Source organism: Pseudorca crassidens, chromosome 8 (assembly GCF_039906515.1).
Source record: "Pseudorca crassidens isolate mPseCra1 chromosome 8, mPseCra1.hap1, whole genome shotgun sequence".
Lineage (NCBI taxonomy): Eukaryota > Metazoa > Chordata > Mammalia > Artiodactyla > Delphinidae > Pseudorca > Pseudorca crassidens.
The window spans coordinates 21745194-21763458 of NC_090303.1; the positions used below are offsets into that span (position 1 = coordinate 21745194).

At 38.5% G+C, this 18265-nt stretch overlaps 2 protein-coding genes across 2 annotated transcripts in view; one reads left to right on the plus strand and one right to left on the minus strand.

Moving 5' to 3' along the window:
- FBXL13 (F-box and leucine rich repeat protein 13) overlaps positions 1–18265 on the plus strand; it is a 194497-nt gene that overhangs the window by 129015 nt on the left and 47217 nt on the right. Inside the window, 5 exon segments of the mRNA XM_067746011.1 lie at positions 1353–1451; positions 2191–2308; positions 2400–2562; positions 14363–14482; positions 15452–15577. Coding sequence (XP_067602112.1) covers positions 1353–1451; positions 2191–2308; positions 2400–2562; positions 14363–14482; positions 15452–15577 — 626 coding nt within the window.
- FAM185A (family with sequence similarity 185 member A) overlaps positions 1–18265 on the minus strand; it is a 150383-nt gene that overhangs the window by 15354 nt on the left and 116764 nt on the right. The gene's annotated exons all lie outside the window — the stretch shown is intronic.

Consider the following 18265-nt stretch of genomic DNA (forward strand, 5'->3'; position numbering starts at 1 on the left):
AAACTAACACAGCATTGTAAAGCAATTATACTCCAATAAAAACGTTAAAAAAATAATAAAATAAATAAATAAATATTCATTGCTTAAAAAAAAGCATATGCAACAAAAGAAAAAACAGAGAAATGGACTTAATCAAAATTAACAACTGTGCATGAAAAGACATTATTAAAAAGTGAAAAGATAACCTAAAGAATGGGGAAAATATTCTTAAGTCATATACCTAAGGGTCTAGAATCCAGAATATATAAGGAACTCTTACAACTCAACAAAATGACAAATGACCCAACTGAAAATTAGTCAAAGGACTTGAGTAGACATTTCCCTAAAGAAGACATTCAAATGACTAATAAGCACATGAAAAGATGCTCAATCTCATTAGTCATTAGGGAGATGCAAATCAAAATCACAATGAGGTACCACCTCAAACTCATTAGGAAATTTTTTGCAAAAGGAAAATATGGAAAAATAAAAAATAAGTTTTGGCAACGATGTGGAGAAATTGGAACCCTTGTAGATTGCTGATGAGACTGTGAAATAGTATGGCCAGTGTAGAAAATATTTTGGTCGTTCCTTAAAAAGTTAAACATAGAATTGCCATATGATCTGGCAATCTCACTCCTAAGTATATACCGAAAAGAATTTAAAACCGGTACTCAAACAAATAGATGTACACATATGTTCATAGCAGCACTATTCAAAATATACAAAATATCTATCAACAGATGAGTGGATAAACAAAATGTGGTATATCCATAAAACAGAACATTATTCAGCCATAAAAAATGAAGTACTGATATATACCACATTGTGGATGAACTTCAAAAACATTAAGTGAAAGAAACTAGACACAAAAGACCACATACTGTATAATTCCACTTATATGAAATATTTAGAATGGGTAAATCCATAGAGACAGAAAACAGATTAGTGATTGCCAGGGGCTGGGAAAAGGTGAGTATGGGGAGCAACTGCTTAATAGGTAAAAGGTTTCTTTTTAGGGTGATAAAAATGTTTTGGAACTACGTAGAAGTTGTGGTTATACAAAATTACGAATGTTTAAATGACCTTTTAAGTGACTGATTTTATGTTATATGAATTTTACCTCAATAAAAAATAGAATAATAAGTTAACTAGACTAACTGTGATGATAATTTCACAAAACCTACATATAAAAATTAAAGAAATCAAGATTAGATTCTTTGTTTCCTTTTATGTCTGCAATATTTTATGGTTTCAATTTTAAAACACAGTAGCAAAATCATGACATAACTTTGGCTATTACTATCTTAGGGTTTTATTAGAGGTCATACTAATGGGTTCTCCCACATTTTCACCAACTCTGTACAATTCAGATTTCAGTCCAAGGCTTCAGGAACATTGCAAACAGCTGCAGTGGGATTAGGCATCTGACCATCAATGACACGCCAACTCTGACGGACAACTGTGTAAAAGTATGTAGTTGGAAACTATATTTTCTTTTCAGTCACATTTGGTTGGCACATTTTCTAGAGGCTTGAATTATTGAAAAATATGAATGGATTTTTCATTTTAGTTTTCTTATATAAGAAAATCATTAGGAAATTTATACACACACATTTGAATCCTTAAATACCCTGAGAAACTTCGTTGCACAGTTAGGATATTTTTATTTCAATGATATTGTGGCTTAAGCATAAACCTTAAGTCTAATTCTACATGTCAAGCTTCTAAATGTAGTGATTCTTTTCAGCATTCCATTTTCTCATGTTTTCCCTTACTTTTTTTTTTGTTTGTTTTTTGCGGTATGCGGGCCTCTCACTGTTGTGGCCTCTCCCGTTGCAGAGCACAGGCTCCGGACGCACAGGCTCAGCGGCCATGGCTCACGGGCCTAGCCGCTCTGCGGCATGTGGGATCTTCCCGGACCGGGTCACGAACCCGTGTCCCCTGCATCAGCAGGCAGACTCTCAACCACTGCACCACCAGGGAAGCCCTCCCTTACTTTTGTAACATCATTTAGTTGATTCCTACGCATTACTCAAATGTAAGTGTACTAAAATACATTGAAAAAACGTCCCATTTTCTTTGAAATTAGGACAATTTAATAGCTAATGTGTCTGTTTCTGAAAATATTGAGAGGAAGAAAATAACCTCATCACTTTCATAAGCTTGTTCTCTATACTCTGGTTAATCTTTTTTTTTTTTCTTCTAAAGGCTTTAGTTGAAAAATGCCATCGAATTACATCAGTAGTTTTCATTGGTGCACCACATATTTCCGATTGTACTTTCAAAGCTCTTTCTACTTGTGACCTCAGAAAGATCCGATTTGAAGGTCTGTGATGTTAAAAAGTGGTTTAGCATTAATTTTACTTTTAATCTTGTGGCAATTCAAATACAATACTTCTTTTTTTAAAAAAAAACAGGAAATAAAAGGATTACTGATGTGTGCTTCAAATTTATAGACAAGAATTCTCCAAATATCAGTCACATTTACATGGTGGACTGCAATGGAATAACAGATGGTAGCCTCAAGTCACTCTCACCTTTGAAGCAGCTTACTGTGTTGAATCTGGCAAATTGTGTAAGGTAATGAGTCATTCAGTCAAGAAACACTGATTATCTAGAATGTTCCAGACTTCCTCAAGATGCTCATCGGTTAGGAGAGTAAACATGAAAGCCAGGAGTCCAAGTGGAGGTAAATGCATAGTTCTGCGGTAAAACAAAGGAGGGGCACCCAACCCAGACTAGTTATGTAGGGGCATTGTCAGGGAATGCTCAGGATATGTGGAATCACAGGCCCTTGTAAGATTAAATGAATTTGCTGGAACACTTATGGGCCACCTTTCCTAGTGATGGTTCTCACAGCTAGTTCAGTTAATAGGTCTTTTTCCCAAATGGACTTTCCAACTTGCTTATGAAGAACCAATCTTACTGAAGTGTTTCCTCTTGGGTACTAGTTAGATTTCTCCTCTGTGTGGGTTTGCTCACAGATGGACAGAGGGCAAGTTCTTACTGAAACCCTTTCTTCAGCTGGGTTACAAATGGGCTTCTATCCCGGTATTCTCAGGTGGGCAAGGATCAAATTCTTGCTAAAATTTCTTCCCCGGTGGATAGCTCAGCCTCTTGCTTGTATAAATTTCTTATAATATTAAAGGGCCAGATGATAAAAAAATAGCATTTGATCTACAATGAAATTGGCTAATATTTGGGAAAACATAAATCAAGTCAGAGTAATAAGCTAAGCTACACAAAATCTTAACTCATGTTCCCTATTATTAAAATGGGGAGGCACCATGGGTTGTGGAGGGGAGGTAAAGACAGGATTTGAAATGGGAAAAACCTGGATTATGAAATGAAGCCTCCAGTCAACAGCCAGCAAGGAACTGAGGCCTCCTGTCAACAGCCATGTGAGTGAACTTGGAAGCAGACCCTCCACCCTCAGTCAATCCGTTGGATGATTAAAGTTCCAGCTGGCATCTTGGTTGTAAGCTCATGAGCAAGCTGGCACCATAATGCAAGCAGGATAACTGTGTGTGTGTGTGTGTGTGTGTGTGTGTGTGTGTGTGTGTGTAACAGCTAACCCTATCTGTATTAACATGTGAAATAAAATTGAATTGCATTCATATATTTCACTCAGGCTTCTGCAGGTTACCTAATTTTAAAAAGAAATGGAGGTTTTTCTGCGTCCAGCAGTAGAGTTGACAAAACACTTCAAAGAACTCCTTGCTACAAACAATTTAGATCTTGGATGAAACATACTTTCAATACATTGCTGAGCCCACAAAGAGTACGAGAAATATCCAATATCATGATTCTTCACCACCTTCTCAATGAGTAGACTCTCTAAGACAAACAGTGAATACCAAGCAAACATAAAAGATAGAGCTGCTATGAGCATAAATGTTCATTTCAACATTGGCATTGAGACAATCAGTTTTAGCGAGACTCAAGATAGGGAAGCAGGATGAGACTTCTGCAGTGCCTGGACCTCTTCAAGGGGAACACAGTGGTCTCAGGTAGATAGTACCTAGACCCCTGGAAGAAGTTAGCTCAAAGCTTTTCTGAAGGAAAGCACCTTCTCTTTAGGCATCCAAAGTTCCCATAGGTTAAAGTCAAATAAATAGGTACTCGCAATTAAAGACCATCAAATGTACAAAGATATGAGTCACCATGAAGCAAAATAAATTTGAACTTCCATAATTCATATATTAGAATTATCACAGAATATTAAGTAACTATATATGAAATAGTTGAAGAAATAAATAATGGAAGCAGAAATATGAGCAGACAACAAAATGTGATAAAAATAACTAGATTTACTTGAAAAACTAACTTTTAGAAATAAAAAATATAGTTATTGAAATAAAGAAAATGAATTGCTAATCAGCAGATTAGAACTCACTGAAGAAGAGAAGTACAAAGCTGGAAGATAACTGAAGAAATGACAGCAGAGTGAAAAAATAAAAAGAAAAATGTGATAGAGTATAACAAAAGACAGAGAAGGTTTAATATCAGCGTTTTAGATTAGATTTTTAAAATTCATCTATAAGAGATACACCTAAAACAGGAAGTTTGACAGTCAAAGTATACATTTTTCTCAACCACATATCAATCCTTCAAAAAATGGACTATGTATGAAGTTTTAAAGCAAGTTCCCACAACTTTCATAGTATTGGTAACAAACTATATTCTCTAACTACAATGCAGTTAAATTAGGAATCAGTAATAATAAAAAGATAAATTTCAAAAATATATATGATTTAAAAGTGAAAATTCCAGGGCAGCAGAATCACCTGAAGAGCTGAATAAAACTACATATGCCCAAGCCCTACCCCAGAGCTACTGAATCTGAATATCTAGGGACGGAACACTCGCTTATATATTTTTTAAAAAACAACATAGGTGCTTCTGATGCACAGCCAGGTTTAGGATTAACTGCATTAAGCCATTAACTTGGACCATTACCTGTAAAGTCCTTTTCTATTGATTTTTATGCCTCCAGAATTATCATATAAATGTATATATATATCTATATATACACATCCATATATATACACATACACATGTCAGTATATGTGTGTGTGTGTGTGTTAGTATATAAATGTCTGTTTTCAGGCTATTTTTTCTGTTCCATTCATTTATCTGTTTTCTGTCTAATCTTGCACAGTACATTATCTGTAAAATGGGGAAAATAAAGAGTATATAGAAGATGGCGGAAGAGTAAGACGCGGAGATCACGTTCCTCCCCACAGATACACCAGAAATACATCTACGCGTGGAACAACTCCTACAGAGCATCTACTGAACGCTGGCAGAAGACCTCAGACCTCCCAAAAGGCAAGAAACCTCCCACGTACCTGGGTAGGGCAAAAGAAAAAACTAAACAGAGACAAAAGGATAGGGACGCGTCCTGCACCAGCGGGAGAGAGCTGTGAAGGAGGAAAAGTGTCCACACACTAGGAAGCCCCTTCGCGGGTGGAGACTTCGGGAGGCGGAGTGGGGGAGCTTGGGAGCCGCGGAGGAGAGCACAGCAACAGGGGTGCGGAGGGCAAAGCGGACAGATTCCAGCGCAGAGGATCGGGCCGACCGGAACTTGCCAGCCGAGAGGCTTGTCTGCTCGCCCGCCGGGGCGGGCGGGACTGGGAGCTGAGGCTCCGGCTTTTGTCGGAGCGCCGGGAGAGGACTGAGGTTGGCGGCGTGAACACAGCCTGCGGGGCGTTGGTGCACCGTGGCTGGCCGGGAGAGAGTCCGGGGAGAAGTCTGGAACTGCCGAAGAGGCAAGAGACTTTTACGTCCCTCTTTGTTTCCTGGTGCACGAGGAGAGGGGATTAAGAACGCTGCTTGAGAGAGCTCCAGGGACGGGCGCGGGCCGCGGCTAGGGGTGCGGAGCCCAGAGACGGACGTGGCTAGGGCCGCCCAGAGCGGCTAGGGCCGCTGCTGCCGCCACCGGGAGGCCTGTGTGCGAACACAGGTCACTGGCCACGCGCCCTTCCGGGGAGCCTGTGCAGCCCGCCACTGCCGGGGTCCCGGGATCCAGGGACAACTCCCCCGGGAGAACGCACAGGCGCGCCTCAGGCTGCAACGTCTCGCCGGCCTCTGCCGCCGCAGGCCCGCCCCACACTCCGTGCCCCTCCCTACCCCCGGGCCTGAGTGAGCCAGAGCCTCCGAATCAGCGGCTCCTTTAACCCCGTCCTGTCTGAGCAAAGAACAGACGCCCTCCGGCGACCTACACGCACAGGCGGGGCTAAATCCAAAGCTGAGCCCCTGGGAGCTGTGAGAACAAAGAAGAGAAAGGGAAATCTCTCCCAGCAGCCTCAGAAGCAGCGGATTAAAGCTCCACAATCAACTTGATATACCCTGCATCTGTGGAATACCTGAATAGACAACCAATCATCCCAAATTAAGGAGCCCTGTGGATGAAAGGCTCTTGGGGCTGCAGCCAGGAGTCAGTGCTGTGCCTCTGAGGTGGGAGAGCCAACTTCAGGACACTGATCCACAAGAGACCTCCCAGCTGCACATAATATCAAACAGCAAAAATTTCCGAGAGATCTCCATCTCAACGCCAGCACCCAGCTTCACTCAACGACCAGCAAGCTACAGTGCTGGACATCCTATGCCAAACAACTAGCAAGACAGGAACACAACCCCACCCATTAGCAGAGAGGCGGCCCAAAATCATAATAAGTCTACAGACACCCCAAAACACACCACCAGACGTGGACCTGCACACCAGAAAGACAAGATCTAGCCTCATCCACCAGAACACAGGCACTAGTACCCTCCACCAGGAAACCTACACAACCCACTGAACCAACCTTAGCCACTGGGGACAGACACAAAAAACAACAGGAACTACGAACCTTCAGCCTGCAAAAAAGGAGACCCCAAACACAGTAAGATAAGCAAAATGAAAAGACAGAAAAACACACAGCAGATGAAGGAGCAAGATAAAAACCCATCAGACCTAACAAATGAAGAGGAAATAGGCAGTCTACCTGAAAAAGAATTCAGAATAATGATAGTAAGGTTGATCCGAAATCTTGGAGATAGAATGGACAACAGAATGGACAAAATGCAAGAATCAGTTAACAAGGACCTAGAAGAACTAAAGATGAAACAAGCAACGATGAACAACACAATAAATGAAATTAAAAGTACTCTAGATGGGATCAATAGCAGAATAACTGAGGCAGAAGAACGGATAAGTGACCTGGAAGATAAAATAGTGGAAATAACTACTGCAGAGCAGAATAAAGAAAAAAGAATGAAAAGAACTGAGGACAGTCTCAGAGACCTCTGGGACAACATTGAACGTACCAACATTCGAATTATAGGGGTTCCAGAAGAAGAAGAGAAAAAGAAAGGGACTGAGAAAATATTTGAAGAGATTATAGTTGAAAACTTCCCTAATATGGGAAAGGAAATAGTTAATCAAGTCCAGGAAGCACAGAGAGTCCCATACAGGATAAATCCAAGGAGAAATACGCCAAGACACATATTAATCAAACTGTCAAAAATTAAATACAAAGAAAACATATTAAAAGCAGCAAGGGAAAAACAACAAATAACACACAAGGGAATCCCCATAAGGTTAACAGCTGATCTTTCAGCAGAAACTCTGCAAGCCAGAAGGGAGTGGCAGGACATATTGAAAGTGTTGAAGGAGAAAAACCTGCAACCAAGATTACTCTACCCAGCAAGGATCTCATTCAGATTTGATGGAGAAATTAAAACCTTTAGAGACAAGCAAAAGCTGAGAGAGTTCAGCACCACCAAACCAGCTCTACAACAACTGCTAAAGGAACTTCTCTAGGCAAGAAACACAAAAGAAGGAAAAGACCTACAATAACAAACCCAAAACAATTAAGAAAATGGGAATGGGAACACACATATCGATAATTACCTTAAATGTAAATGGACTAAATGCTCCCACCAAAAGACACAGATTGGCTGAATGGATACAAAAACAAGACCCATATATTTGCTGTCTACAAGAGACCCACTTCAGACCTAGAGACACATACAGACTGAAAGTAAGGGGATGGAAAAAGGTATTTCATGCAAATGGAAACCAAAAGAAAGCTGGAGTAGCAATTCTCATATCAGACAAAATAGACTTTAAAACAAAGACTATTAGAAGAGACAAAGAAGGACACTACATAATGATCAAGGGATGGATCCAAGAGGAAGATATAACAATTGTAAATATTTATGCACCCAACATAGGTGCACCTCAATACATAAGGCAAATACTGACAACCATAAAAGGGGAAATCGACAGTAACACATTCATAGTAGGGGACTTTAACACCCCACTTTCACCAATGGACAGATCATCCAAAATGAAAATAAATAAGGAAACACAAGCTTTAAATGATACATTAAATGAGATGGAGTTAATTGATATTTATAGGACATTCCATCCAAAAACAACAGAATACACATTTTTCTCAAGTGCTCATGGAACATTCTCCAGGATAGATCATATCTTGGGTCACAAATCAAGCCTTGGTAAATTTAAGAAAATTGAAATTGTATCAAGTATCTTTTCCGACCACAACGCTATGAGACTCGATATCAATCACAGGAGAAGATCTGTAAAAAATACAAACACATGGAGGCTAAACAATACACTACTTAATAACGAAGTGATCACTGAAGAAATCAAAGGGGAAATCAAAAAATACCTAGAAACAAATGACAATGGAGACACGACGACTCAAAATCTATGGGATGCAGCAAAAGCAGTTCTAAGAGGGAAGTTTATAGCAATACAATCTTACCTTAAGAAACAGGAAACATCTCGAATAAACAACCTAACCTTGCACCTAAAGCAATTAGAGAAAGAAGAACAAAAAAACCCCAAAGTTAGCAGGAGGAAAGAAATCATAAAAATCAGATCCGAAATAAATGAAAAAGAAATGAAGGAAACGATAGCAAAGATCAATAAAACTAAAAGCTGGTTTTTTGAAAGGATAAACAAAATTGATAAACCATTAGCCAGACTCATCAAGAAAAAAAGGGAGAAGACTCAAATCAATAGAATTAGAAATGAAAAAGGAGAAGTAACGACTGACACTGCAGAAATACAAAAGATCATGAGAGATTACTACAAGCAACTCTATGCCAATAAAATGGACAACCTGGAAGAAATGGACAAATTCTTAGAAAGGCACAACCTGCCAAGACTGAATCAGGAAGAAATAGAAAATATGAACAGACCAATCACAAGCACTGAAATTGAAACTGTGATTAAAAATCTTCCAACAAGCAAAAGCCCAGGACCAGATGGCTTCACAGGCGAATTCTATCAAACATTTAGAGAAGAGCTATCACCTATCCTTCTCAGACTCTTCCAAAATATAGCAGAGGGAGGAACACTCCCCAACTCATTCTACGAGGCCACCATCACCCTGATACCAAAACCAGACAAGGATGTCACAAAGAAAGAAAACTACAGGCCAATATCACTGATGAACATAGATGCAAAGATCCTCAACAAAATACTAGCAAACAGAATCCAACAGCACATTAAACAGATCATACACCATGATCAAGTGGGGTTTATTCCAGGAATGCAAGGATTCTTCAATATACGCAAATCAATCAACGTGATACACCATATTAACAAATTGAAGGAGAAAAACCATATGATCATCTCAATAGATGCAGAGAAAGCTTTTGACAAAATTCAACACCCATTTATGATAAAAACCCTGCAGAAAGTAGGCACAGAGGGAACTTTCCTCAACATAATAAAGGCCATATATGACAAACCCACAGCCAACATCGTCCTCAATGGTGAAAAACTGAAAGCATTTCCACTAAGATCAGGAACAAGACAAGGTTGCCCACTCTCACCACTCTTATTCAACATAGTTTTGGAAGTTTTAGCCACAGCAATCAGAGAAGAAAAGGAAATAAAAGGAATCCAAATCGGAAAAGAAGAAGTAAAGCTGTCACTGTTTGCAGATGACATGATACTATACATACAGAACCCTAAAGATGCTACCAGAAAACTACTAGAGCTAATCAATGAATTTGGTAAAGTAGCAGGATACAAAATTAATGCACAGAAATCTCTGGCATTCCTATACACTAAGGATGAAAAATCTGAAAGTGAAATCAAGAAAACACTCCCATTTACCATTGCAACAAAAAGAATAAAATACCTAGGAATAAACCTACCTAAGGAGACAAAAGACCTGTATGCAGAAAATTATAAGACACTGATGAAAGAAATTAAAAATGATACAAATAGATGGAGAGATATACCATGTTCTTGGATTGGAAGAATCAACATTGTGAAAATGACTCTACTACCCAAAGCAATCTACAGATTCAATGCAATCCCTATGAAACTACCACTGGCATTTTTCACAGAACTAGAACAAAAAATCTCACAATTTGTATGGAAACACAAAAGACCCCGAATAGCCAAAGCAATTTTGAGAACGAAAAATGGAGCTGGAGGAATCAGGCTTCCTGACTTCAGACTATACTACAAAGCTACAGTCATCAAGACAGTATGGTACTGGCACAAAAACAGAAATATAGATCAATGGAACAGGATAGAAAGCCCAGAGATAAACCCACGCACATATGGTCACCTTATCTTTGACAAAGGAGGCAGAAATGTACAGTGGAGAAAGGACAGCCTATTCAATAAGTGGTGCTGGGAAAACTGGACAGCTACATGTAAAAGTATGAGATTAGATCACTCTCTAACACCATACACAAAAATAAGCTCAAAATGGATTAAAGACCTAAATGTAAGGCCAGAAACTATCAAACTCTTAGAGGAAAACATAGGCAGAACACTCTATGACATAAATCACAGCAAGATCCTTTTTGACCCACCTCCTAGAGAAATGGAAATAAAAACAAAAATAAACAAATGGGACCTAATGAAACTTCAAAGCTTTTGCGCAGCAAAGGAAACCATAAAGAAGACCAAAAGACAACCCTCAGAATGGGAGAAAATATTTGCAAATGAAGCAACTGACAAAGGATTAATCTCCAAAATTTATAAGCAGCTCATGCAGCTTAATAACAAAAGAACAAACAACCCAATCCAAAAATGGGCAGAAGACCTAAATAGACATTTCTCCAAAGAAGATATACAGAGTGCCAACAAACACATGAAAGAATGCTCAACATCACTAATCATTAGAGAAATGCAAATCAAAACTACAATGAGATATCATCTCACACCAGTCAGAATGGCCATCATCAAAAAATCTAGAAACAATAAATGCTGGAGAGGGTGTGGAGAAAAGGGAACCCTCTTACACTGTTGGTGGGAATGTAAATTGATACAGCCACTGTGGAGAACAGTATGGAGGTTCCTTAAAAAGCTACAAATAGAACTACCATATGACCCAGCAATCCCACTACTGGGCATATACCCTGAGAAAACCATAATTCATAAAGAGTCATGTACCAAAATGTTCATTGCAGCTCTATTTACAATAGCCCAGAGATGGAAACAACCTAAGTGTCCATCATCGGATGAATGGATAAAGAAGATGTGGCATATATATACAATGGAATATTACTCAGCCATAAAAAGAGACGAAATTGAGCTATTTGTAATGAGGTGGATAGACCTAGAGTCTGTCATACAGAGTGAAGTAAGTCAGAAAGAGAGAGACAAATACCGTATGCTAACACATATATATGGAATTTAAGAAAAAAAAAAATGTCATGAAAAACCTAGGGGTGAAACAGGAATAAAGACACAGACTTACTAGAGAATGGACTTGAGGCTATGGGGAGGGGGAAGGGTAAACGGTGACAAAGCAATAAAGAGGCATGGACATGTATACACTACCAAACGTAAGGTAGATAGCTAGTGGGAAGCAGCCGCATAGCACAGGAAGATCAGCTCGGTGCTGTGTGACCGCCTGGAGGGGTGGGATAGGGAGGGTGGGAGGGAGGGTGACGCAAGCGGGAAGAGATATGGGAACATATGTATATATATAACTGATTCATTTTGTTGTGAAGCTGAAACTAACATACCATTGTAAAGCAATTATGCTCCAATAAAGATGTTTAAAAAAAATAAATAAATAAAAAATAAAAAAGAGTGGATATATGTAAAAAAAAAAAAAAAAAAAAGAGTATATACTCAGGATTGTTGTGAGGATCAAATAAGTTAATTCATGTAATGTACTTAGAATAGTGTCTGGCACATAATAAGCACTCAAGGAATGTTACCCTTTATTATTATTACTGCTTTATAATATGTTTTAATATCTAATAGAATGAGACTCTTTATTAGTAGTCTTCTTTTAAGTTATTAGATATTTTTGCCAGTTTATTCTTCCAAGTGAACTTTAGAATAATTTTGTCATATTTCAGAAAAAATCCTATTATTAATTGAAATTATGTTAAATATATAAATTTTGGAAAGATATATAGTTTTATAATACTTATCTGATTTTCTCTTTACCCAAGAATTATTTATTAAAAATGTATTCAGATATCCATGTAGTTTATATCTAATTATCATTGTTACTAATTTTTCATTTTATGACATCATGGTACAAAAATACAGCCTGTACAACTTCTGTCTTTTGGGATCTTTATTTAGGGGTAATGCTGGTGAAAAAGATGATGGTTATGTTGTTTATCATGTTGAATATATATGAATAGTCCATGGAACTTAAATTACATTAATTATATTACTTAAACTTTATGCCCCTTTTCTGTTTGTCAAAAGCTAAGTCTAATACAAAATTGTATCTTAATTATGTTCTTTTTGAATTTTTATTTTTCTTTCATTTTGTATTTATGCTATATTATATATTGCATAAAAGTTCATGACTAAAATTACCAAATAAAAAAAAAAAGAATCCAGACTGGCCTTGGATTTCTCTTCTGTAACAGAAAATTATTTATAATTGATCTTTTTATTAATATTGTTTATATTGTTATATAATATATATACATTTATATGTTTGGTATTTCTGTTACAGAGGAGAAATCCAAGGCCAGTCTGATTTTTTAGGGTTTTTTTTTTGGGGGGGGGGTTGTTGGTTTTTTTTGGCTGCACTGCACAGCATGTGGGATCTTAGTTCCCCAACCAGGGATCGAACCAGTGCCCCCTGCATTGGAAGCATGAAGTCTTAACCACACTGATTTTTTAAAAAAATTATTTTACTGGGCTTCCTTGGTGGCGCAGTGGTTGAGAGTCCGCCTGCCGATGCAGGGGACACGGGTTCGTGCCCCAGTCAGGGAAGATCCCACATGCCGTGGAGCGGCTAGTCCCGTGAGCCATGGCCGCTGAGCCTGCGCGTCCGGAGCCTGTGCTCTGCGATGGGAGAGGCCATAACAGTGAGAGGCCCGCGTACCGCAAAAAAAAAAAAATTATGTTATTGAAGTATAGTTGATTTACAATGTTGTGTTAATTTCTATGGATAGTCTGATTTTTTTTATCACACACACACACACACACACACATATATATTTTAATTGTTACATCATTACACCATTTCACTGTATGCAATTTCATGGCAGTAAAGAATATGCTCCCTAAATTCTATACCCAACCATATTATCTTCATTGGGGTGATACCTAATCAATGTAAAATTACCCTGTTAGTCTTGCTTAATATTTTTACTAGTATAGTATTCTAACTCTATGTAAAATTATCACCCCTGTGTTAATTTTATTTACCTTTACCTAATACCACTGCACAATTTTCTTTGTTTTTGTTGTCATCTTATTATAAATCTGTTTCTTGTTGACTATTTATAATTCAGAGAATCATTTATAAATGTGGACTTACATGGGAGGGGTGGGAGGGATGGCACTGACACATAGGTGTCTATGATTAAGGACAGTATGGGAAGACTGAGGTCAAGATCTTACAGCATCAGATTTTCTCTGCTTCAGAAAGAAAGGATCTTTAGGTAACTTATTAGGTTCCCAGTCCAGCTAAATTGACCTGTACTTAGTGGAAATTCCTCCAAGATTTTGACAGTAGTTTGACTGTTAGGCTTGGTTCTCGCTATCCTAAGCTTTTGTCTTTTTCTTTTGCAGGAGATTGCGTCAGGCACTGTTTAACATGATCACATTTTAACCCCAGGGAAGAAACCTTATAGGCTATCTGTTTTATTAATAATTAGGCCACCTAATTAAATGAACAGATGAATAGGAATACCATTTTTAGTAATATTTCTCCCATTACTATCATTTATATATTTTCTATTAAAATAAAAGCTATATAATCAAATTTGGTTTACAAATGTTGGCAAAATACCAGATATAGATATCACCTTGCTATTTTGGAATGTATTGGGTATAGTAACTTATTTTAATAGTATTCTACATATTTATACATAAAATCACATGTAGAGCTTTTCTTACTCTTTCCTACAGAATTGGTGGCATGGGACTAAAGCAGTTTCTTGATGGTCCTGCAAGCACAAAGATAAGAGAGCTAAATTTATGTAACTGTATCCACCTGGGTGATGCCTCTACTGCAAAACTATCAGAGTGGTATGATAAAACAATAATATTTTACATCATGTTATTAGTAATCGTATATTTGTTAATAGGACAGATCAGAGGTAGACTTTTGAAGCCATTTGGAAAACATGAGGGATGTCCAGAAGCTGGTCCAATATTCAGCAAAATGAAATAAGACATTGGAGTCATGGAATGAATGAATCTTTTGACTATATCTAAGGCGTTTCTTATAAAATTTCAACTTGCAGAAAGTCTGAGATCGAATCACTCATGAAGTTATGAATAGCTATACCTGGGTGACTTCTCTGTACTTTTCAAGGATATCATCTCTACGTAAACCTTTACAGTGTTTCCCAAGGGATATTCTAGCTGGTGGGTTTATTCTTGATCCTGTTTACTTGTAAAAGGTCTTGTGTACACTAAAGGGTTAAGTACAATTCTTGTAACACACTTGTAAAGATAAGTGAGAAATTTAACTTTGCACTTTTAGTGGTCATTCATCGTGGTATTTAGGAGTTGCTCCACGTGTAGATGTATTTCTGGTGTATCCCAAAGCCGCGAAAGAAGGCGGTCCCAATCGTGGTATTTACATGATAGTTTTTGTATGCATGTAATATATTTTTTCTTAATAGAAATTGCAATATGAAATGAAATCACAGAATGTTTTATACAATAATCCACCTCTCTTTCATTCAACTTTGTAATGTCAATTATTTCTACTTTTTTTTTTTCCTTGGCTGTGCTGCCCACAGCATGTGGGATCTTAATTCCCGACCAGGGATTGAACCCGTGCCCCCTGCAGTGGAAGCGCGGAGTCCTAACCACTGGACGGCCAGGGAAGTCGCAATTATTTACACTTTTAAGCTTACTTTTATGACAAGAAAAGGAAAATCCTTGTTTCAATAGCATTTGCTTTCCCCAAGTAGTTTTTAATATGAAGAAATTTCTACTGAGTGTGATTAAAAGCTAAAATGAACTCTTCATGCTACTTTCTTTCAGCTGCTCTAATTTAGACTACTTGAGTTTACGAAATTGTGAACATCTGACTGACCTAGGAGTTGAATTTATTGTAAACATCTTTTCTTTGGTATCACTAGATCTCTCTGGAACAGACATCTCTAATGAGGTAAAAACAATTCAATGACTTCTATTGCTTTCTGTAATATAATCATTTTCCATTGTGTAAACAATGGAGAGAACAATTATTTTTATTTCTTAGAATATTGGATTATAAAGGGCAAGTTTGCGAATATTGTTTCTGGAATAGCGATGGATGAAGTTATTTGTAAATCAATGGTCTTGTTTTTCTTCTTTAAAAATTGGCAAAACACAGTATTTTGAGGAAAGTCCTGACAGATCAGAGTTTTATGTGATAGATCTGACATGTGTTTCAATTATAGACATTTGGTTATTGTGGAGATATATTTTGGATGGCTTAGGTATATTTTTCCTGTGGATTGTATATTCTATAAGACTACCTGAGTGCCTTGAGATCCAAGTCCTTAGTTCAAAACTGAAGTCTAGAAATGGCCTCTACAAATCTATAAGAGGATACATTTTAAGAAACTCATTTCTTGCAAGCTGCTGTTGCTACTCGTCAGAGTTGAAACACAGGTCACACCTATCCTATCATTCCAGCACTGCCCCATTTACTAATCAAAATGAAGATAAACCCAGAGATCTGTCATGTTTCTGAAAGACTTTAATGGACTGTAGTTAGATAAGGAATGTACTGGCTTCTCTTAAAAATCAAAGCATTGGGAGGGATAGAAGAGGACAACAGAGGTGAGGATCTCTCCCCCATCTGCTTGCTAAATCCCTATTCATCCCTCAAGTTCATCAAATATCACCTGTCTCTGAGGCCTTCTCTGAGAAGTCCTACCTTACAGGCAAGTACAGGAACTTCTCTATGTACATCTCCAGCCACAGTACATTCTTTAACATGACCTGTTTCTGTTTCTCACTGCATTACTGATACCTGTGTTATATGTCCATCCTTCCCTACATATTCATTGGGCTCTTTTAAATAACTATGTCTGTTCATTGGTTCAGGTTCTTTCCTTTCTTTATCTAAGAGTGAATTTAGATTCAGCCTCCATTCTGCTAGGTGGTCTCCTCTTCCCTTCCCTGGAGTGTTGTCTAAATGTAGTATGAGAGTGGGAGCTCAGGGCAGTTACATGTAGTCAACTCATGGTGGAATCAAGCCTGGTCTTCTCAATGCTGTCTTTTGTCCAAGGTGGAATCCAGTGAGATGTCTGAGGGCCCATTTGGTTTCCTTCCAGGTAAATTCCTGATGTGTCTTCCCTTTCCTGGCTCCAAGCCCCCCTTCAAGTCTTCAGGCTCCTTTGTCATAGGGGCCCTTGCTCTGGGCCCCTCCGGGTCATCCTGGGGCATGGGGACTCTGTGAGGCCTTCTTAGGTCCACAATCCCAGACATCCCCTGCAGACATTTTCCTGCTGTTACATCTGGGTGTATTTGCCCTCAGACCCGTGCCTCACCCTTCTCACTCTCCTGCAGAATGGCTGATTCATGTCAGTTAGATTCCAGTTGGGTTTGGTGCTTGTGAGGCATTTGTGCACAATGGGAGGGTCAGAAGGAGGGAGAGGCCAGGTTTTCCTCCACCTTTCCTTTCATTATTGTCATCAGCTGCATGTCTTTTGTGATCTACTCCCTTTAGTCAGAACTGCTGTGGTTCTAGCTTCCCTCCTGACCTTGGACTCTGGGCTCTAATAAACACCATTGCTTCCCGTTGTCTTTCCAGCATAGGGGTGGTAGTGGTTTCCTGCTGCTAAATCTCTAGATTTTGTCATTATTCCATTAGGCTTCTCAGTTCTCTAACATCTATGTCGTCAATTCTCTTTCACAATTAAATTTCCTCAGTTTGAAATTAGAGTTGTTTTTATTTTCCTTATTAGATCTTAGCTGGTAAAATGATGAGCGTAGGAAAACTCTCCTGCCTTGTCGCTTTGCACAGCCATACCAGGGAAAGGTAGAATGAGTTCTCATGTACTCTTAGACCCCCAAACCTATCAGGAGATAGAGTCCAGGGAGGTCTGGAACAGGGCCCTGTATCCCAGCACCTCATTCTTTTGCTTCCCTCCTGCTCTCCCTTCCCCTCTTCTTCCTCCACTCTCCCCTCCTTCCCCCGCTTCTCTCTCCCTTCTTCTCCTCTCTCCTTTCTCTTCTCCTTCCCCCTCTGCTCCTCTCCCCTCTTCTCTTCTTTGCTCCCAGTCTCTTCTCTTGGCATAGATTCTTTGTCTAATCTGAGGGTGGAAGAAATGTTCCAACTGATTACATGGTTTTTAAAAATGTCATGTTCCAAGTCTTTCAGGGTTTAGAATTTAAAGCTTACAAGTCTAGGATGTCTTTCTCCTGTGTTGTTCTGTAAAAACCCTTCCCTGACACATATAAGTAGAAGGCCAGGCTGTTGTCTGAAGGGTCACAGGGTAACAAGAAGGATCAAAGCACATTTTAAAGTACATCAAAATATAATTCCACCACAGCACTCATCACAAGCCTGAAGGATCTGGTGAACATTTGTTGAATTAACGAAGGTAGGCTCAGATGCTCTATCCTAGTTTTTAGCATTTGCGAAAAGCTCAGTTTTTATTTTCGAAGACCATATGTTAAAATTTTTAACTGAGGAAAAGTTAAAAACTTAGGAATATAGCCTCAAGTCCCATTCACTTTTAATTTTCTTGTAAAGAATACACACAATCTGAAAGAGCACCTATGGAGAAGAAAGCTAGTTGTTTTCTGCCAAAAGTCTGAAAAATATGTCTTCTGAAGGCTGTTGTTTTCTTCCTCCAAGTA